The sequence below is a fragment of the Falco biarmicus genome, chromosome 1 (genome assembly GCF_023638135.1).
Source record: "Falco biarmicus isolate bFalBia1 chromosome 1, bFalBia1.pri, whole genome shotgun sequence".
In the NCBI taxonomy this organism is placed as follows: Eukaryota; Metazoa; Chordata; class Aves; order Falconiformes; family Falconidae; genus Falco; species Falco biarmicus.
Window position 1 is genome coordinate 10,809,027 of NC_079288.1, and position 6,000 is coordinate 10,815,026.

At 61.9% G+C, this 6,000-nt stretch overlaps 1 protein-coding gene across 4 annotated transcripts in view; it reads right to left on the bottom strand.

Moving 5' to 3' along the window:
- The window catches only part of ARHGAP44 (Rho GTPase activating protein 44), a 30,760-nt gene extending 29,215 nt beyond the window's left edge, over window positions 1–1,545 (bottom strand). For all 4 annotated transcript variants that reach the window (XM_056323866.1, XM_056323856.1, XM_056323876.1 and 1 more), the window contains exon 1: window positions 1,262–1,545. In XM_056323866.1, the coding sequence (XP_056179841.1) occupies window positions 1,262–1,314 (53 nt within the window). In that variant the 5' untranslated portion in view covers window positions 1,315–1,545. The remainder of the gene's footprint in view (window positions 1–1,261) is intronic.
- Window positions 1,546–6,000: the final 4,455 nt, after the last annotated feature.

Genomic DNA, 6,000 nt, shown 5'->3' on the forward strand with positions numbered 1-6,000 from the left:
CTGGGGTGCCCAGACAGTGGGTGTCCCTGTGGCCCAGCCCTGGGACATGGGGAATGGGCAGGGGCAGTGGGGCAGGCAGGGTGAGGGCAGGGAAGCAGGGGATAAAGGGGGCAGGGTGTGGGTCAGAGGCGAGGGGGGCAGTGTGCATGCAGGGGCGGGGGGGGGGGGGGGGCGACACGCCAAGCAAGGGTTAACAGGCAGGCAGGGTGCAGGCTGGGCTGCAGGCAGGGGAGGAGGCAGGGAACAGGCAGGAGGGAGGGGAGGTGTGGGCGCTGGAGCAGTGGGGCAGGTAGGGTGCAGCACTGGGGCAGGCAGGGAGCAGTCTGGGGGGCATGCTGTGGGCAGGGGGGCGGTCAGGGTGCAGGCAGGATACGGACAGCAGGGCAAGGGGCATGCAAGGAGCTGGAAGGTTGAGGACTGGGAGCACTGGCAGTGGGGCAGGCGGGCTGCTAGCTGGGGAGCAGGGGCAGTAGGGTGGGCAGGAACAGGAGCAATAGAAAGAGGGCAGGGAGCAGGCAGGGTGCAGGCAAGGAGGAGGAGCAGTGGGGCTGGCAGGAAGCAGCCAGGCTGGGCAGGGGATGGGCAGGGGGCAAGGGCAGTGGGGCAGGCAGGGTGCAGACAAAGTACAGGATCAGGGGCAGTGAGGCAGGCAGCAGAGCAGGGGGCAGGTAGGGGCGGTGGGGTGGCAGGGCACAGGCAGGTAGCAGGCAGGGGATCAGGCAAAGTGTGGAATTAGGGGCAGTGGGGCAAACAGGGGTCAGGCTAGGGAGCAGGCACAGAGCAGGGGCAGTGGGGCAGGCAGGCCACAGGTAGTGCACGGGATTAGAGCTGTGGGGCAGGCAGGGAGCAGGCAAGGTGCTGGATTTGGGCAGTGCAGCAGGCAGGGTGTAGGGTCAGTGGGGCAGGCAGGGGGCTGGTAGGGTATGGGGTGGGGGAAGTGAAGCAGGCAGGGGCAGGAAGGGTATGGGATGGGGGCGGTGAAGCCAGGAGGGGCAGTGGGGCAGGCGGGATGCAGGCAGGATGCAGGCAGGGTATGGGATGGGGGCGGTGAAGCCAGCAGGGGCAGTGGGGCAGGCGGGATGCAGGCAGGATGCAGGCAGGGTACGGGATGGGGGCGGTGAAGCAGACAGGGGGCAGGCAGGGTCAGGGTCAGTGGGGCAGGCAGGGTGCGGGATCGGGGCGGTGGGGCGGGCAGGGGGCAGGGTCAGTGGGGCAGGCGGGATGCAGGCAGGGCGCAGGCAGGGCCCATCCCCATCCCTACCTGCCCACGGTCTGGTTGGCGAGCTGGCGCATGCGGTTGAATTGCTTCTTCATGGTGGCGGCGGCGCGGGCGCCCCTTACGCGGGCAGGGCGGGCAGCGCGGGCAGCGCGGGCAGCGCGGGCAGGGCAGGCAGGGCAGGCAGCGCGGGCGGGCAGCGGGGGGCCGCGGGCCGCCCCTCCCGCATCCTCGCCCGGCGCGCAGCCAGGCCGGGCCGAGCCGTGCCGAGCCGAGCCGGGCCGAGCGGGCCCGCCGCCCCTGCGCGGCTCCGCGCCTCCGCCTGCGCGGGCCCCGCCGCGCTCCGCGCCCCCCGCTCCGCGCCGCACCGCCCCGCACCGCCCCCGGCCGCGGCGGCCATGGGAAATGTAGTCCGGGGCCGCGCGCCCTGGCGGGCTCTGCAGGGTGAGGGGGGCCTTGGGGCGAGCCTGGCCCCGGGCATCCCCCGCATCCCCCCGGCATCACCCCCGGCATCCCTTGGCCTGGCCCCAGCATCCCCCGGCATCCCTCTGGCATGTCCCGGCATCACCTGGCATCCCTTGGCATCCCTCAGCATCCTTTGACATGGCCTCAGCATCCCTCCAGCAACCCCTGGCATCCCTCCGACATCACCTCAGCATCCCTCTGGCATGCCCCAGCATCACTTGGCACCCCTGGCCATCCCTCAGCATCCCTTCACATTGGCCTCAGCATCCCTCCAGCAGCCCCTGACATTACCCTAACACCCCCCTGGCATCTCTTGGCATGGCTCCAGCATCCCTCCAGGATCCCTTGGCATCTCCCCAGCATTCCCCCAACATCTCCCTGGCCATCCCCTTGGCATCCCTTGGCACGGCCCCTGCATCTCTCCAGCACCCCTTGGCAACCCCCTGCCATCACCCAGCATTGCCCCCCCCCCCCCCCCGCCCCGAGCATCCCTGCTCTCCGGAGCCCCAGGGATTTGGGGTACTCGGGGCTGGGCAGGTTTAAACAGCATCCATCCTGCTGCTGTGCATCCCTGGGCAGTGCAGGATGAGCCGGAGCAGGAGCCTGCCTGCAGCCCCCGGGGCAGGGCCACAGGAGCTGGTCCCAGCTGGGGGCCTCGCTGCCTGCCTGCTCTGTGCCACTGAGCTCTGCAGAGCCCGGGGGGAAGGTGGGGTGATGCTCTCACCCATACCATCACCCCGGCTGCCCGCCCAGGGCCTGCACGGCACTGAGTGCTGGAAGGGCTGCTCTGCCCACACTGGCATCGCTCCCAGTTTGAAGGACACTTGACTGATTTAACTGCTCTGTAGCTTCTTGGTGTGGAATTAAAAATAAATCTAAGGGACTGATCCCTGTGATGACTTGAAACCCACTTAGGAAAAGCCCTGGTGATGCTCTCCTGCATCGTCCCCATCCCAGCCTCCGTGTCCTGCATCTGGATCCAACCCTCGGAGACGTGCTCAGATGGAGACCCCCAGACACGGCCCGCACAGCTGGGCTGTGCCAGTGGCTGCTCTCTCCCATGGCAGCAGCCGGGCTTGGCCAGCAGAGCCCTCAGGCAGCCCCTGCACCGGGCTGCAAGCCCCGCTTTGAAATCCCATTAGCCCCAGAACTTTTCCATATGTCCATGTTCCACTTTGCTGAAACACCGTCAGGGAACCCGCGCTCGCTGTTGGACCCTGCAAAGCATCTGCTCCATCGCAGCCCTGTGGCCCTTGGCCTCAGTCTTCCCATCTGCAAAATGGGGCTAGAAAGGTGCTCCCTGGTTTTTTTCAGCCTCTTTTAGGATCAACGGGATTTTCCTGTAGTCAGCAGTTCCCGTGAGCTTCTAGGCACACTGTCAATCACCCCCCAAAATAAGACGATGGGATGCTGCAGCTATTTTGGTCAGTCTAAACAAGCCCTTGAAATAGCTTTTCCCCTGGCAGCTCCGGGGTGATGCTCGGCGCAGGCAGGGCACGCTGCCCGCCAGGCACCGAGGGGTGCCGATGCATGCTGGGCACGCGGATGTTCGTGGAGCACAGTTCCTTAAAAAAAAAAAATCAAACCTTAGCCATGCTCCTTCCAGCTCTCTGAAAACCCAGGGAAAAAAAAGAGATCAATGCTCATCTAATAGAAAAAGCTGATGAATTTTGCATTAATGGAGAGAAAAAGCTGCCCTGGGAGGACTGTGCGGGGCGTAGCACTTGTTTGCTCCCCAGGTTGTGCTGTGCTGGGGGCTGCACAGCCCCTCCCCTGCCCCTCTGCTCAGGGCCACCTGAGGACATTCTCAGGCTTTTCTGGTTTTTACATTATTTGTAAAATTATGGTCTTTCTGCCCTGTTATCATTTTCTCGCAAAACCTGCACCTGCTTCCCGCACTTGCAGGCAGCACCACCCCACACCTCCGCGGTCTCGGCGTTCAGGCAGCTGCCTGCACTGCCTCTCTTGCAGGCTCCTCAAACCAGGCAGCTCCCAGGGAGGTTTTCCTGCGAGTCTAATGCACAGGACTCAAAAAACCAGGCTGTTCCTGGGCAATAACCCGCCTCGAGCTGTTTGGGGAAGAGCGAGGATGCTCTCGGTTAGTATCAAGGACCAGGGAGTGATGATGCGCGTCTTAAGTGACTGAACCGCCCAAGACCACCAGGACAAAGCAAAAGTAATATTGGTGGGAACAGCATCGCTCACAGTAGCCCCGGCTCGAGCTCAAACCCAGCCTGATTTTGTGCCCCGGCTTTCCCCAGCCCTGCAGCACAGCTCCTCACCCTGCACTGCACCCACTGCAGCGCTGCACCGGGCTGCCGGGGGACGTGAAGCCCCATCCCAGTGTCTCCCAGTCCAGGGGAGTCTGCAGCAGCCCAGGGATGAGGGTGGGGTCTGTCAAGCCCTTGGTCACACAGGGACAGTCCCCCCGGTGTGGGAGGGCAAGGACCGGTGGGGGAACATCCCTGTTTTGGGGTTCATGGACCTGCAGTGAGGAGGATGCTCCCAAGCTCCCACATGCACCTGCCACTAAATGTAGCCATTATCCCACAAGGGCTGAAATCAGGTACCACAGGCTCACTGTGATGGAGGGGAAGGTGACAGCTCCTCTGTTGGGCTGGGACATGCCAGGAGCAATCCCAGCAGCAACTCCAGCTCCACTCAGACACTCCTGAGTACCTCCATGCAGCGGGACGGGGGTGAGGGACTAGGGCTCCTGCTGCAGCAACACAAAGCCTCTGATGATGCCCCACCGCAGGGTCTGCCCCTGGGGCTGTGCCCACGGGAGCGGGCAGGAGGCTGCACCTCAGGGTGCCTTTCCTCCCCATGCTGCTGTGATGCTTTTGGTGCATCACAAGGCACAAGCACAACCTGTCTTTTGATCCAGGAACATTTTGCAGCCAGGGAGCTCCTGGCATCTCCCCTGGCATCAGTGGGTGCAGGCTCAGTACTTTCTCTCTCATTTTTCCACTCTTACTTGCACTGTTTACTGTGGGATGGCAAAAGGAGATATTTTATGGGGTGTCTGGGGATGGATACAGGGAATTTTTGCTCCTTTGAAGAGGTACAGAGAGCTTCTCAGTTCAGAGCTGTGGTTCCCACCATGTGATGTTCTGAGACACCGCTGGCAAGATGCTTGACAGCCTTCCACTGGAGTGGGAGGGGTAACACTGATGGCCACAACCCTGGGAAGAACCCTGCAGGACACAGAAATGGTGCCTGCCTCCTGGTCCAAAGGCAGCTTCAAAACACCACGTCAGGATTGATTCTTCTTATCTTCACCAACGCAGTGGTGCCGGTAAGGTCAGTCTGACCACCCCAGCTTGCTTCTGGCTTTAATCCTTGCCTTGTACACATGGTGACTGAGCTGCCCCTCCCATCCACCTCCCCATCATCTCGGTGCCATTGAACCTCCAAGACCAGATAGCATTGGCCCAGGTGGGTCAAAGCAAATTAGCATCAAAGCAACCCATTTGAGTGGAAAAACCATATGACAGGTAACAGCCCTGACATGAAGCCCAGTTGCCCCTACCCACAGGTGCAGCGCAGGGCCCCGACCCACACCCACCCCTCCATGACCTGGCCTGCTCCCAAAACACGTCACAAGGAAATGTCACATCCCGCCATGCCTCTTCTGAGGCTTTGGTGGGTGCTGTGCTTGGGCTGCATGGCATGATTGTATTGGGAGCAATAGCCTCTACCAGCCACAGTGCTGGTGACAGCCCTGTGAGCACCAAGGATGCTCCCACCCAACAGTGATGAAGCTAATGTCCTTTCTGCAGGCTGATAAGTTCCCCTGCAAAAGGGCCTTAATCATATCTCCTTGTTTTCTGTTCCAGGAGGTAGAGATAACGAAGGGCATGATGGAAGCACTGCCTGTGCAATCCTTGCAGCAGCAAAACAGGAGGAAAGGGAGGTGGGGCACAGGGGAGGTGACCAGAGAGCTCGCAGTAAGGTGCCATCCCTTCTCGTTTGGTTATCAGGCACCTGCCTGCCGCTGCCAAGCCCAGCCAAACCCAGCTGGCACCTGCTGTCCTGCGACCACCACCAAATCCCTGCTCTGTCCTGGCCAAGCTGCTGCTGGAGCACAAGCCTTCATCCTCCACAGGACACCATTCCCCAAAAACCAGGAGGCACAAGACTCTCCACCCTCTGGTTTATTACGGTGCAAGTGTAAATAATTATTTGTGCACTAAGAAGCAACGAAGGAGCAAATTCCCAAGCAGCAGGGCTTCGCTGCAATGCCGTGCCTGGGCAACTGTGCAGCATCCTCTCCTCCCCTTGCCTGCTTGGGTTTGGCCGCTGCTTCCTGGCATGCT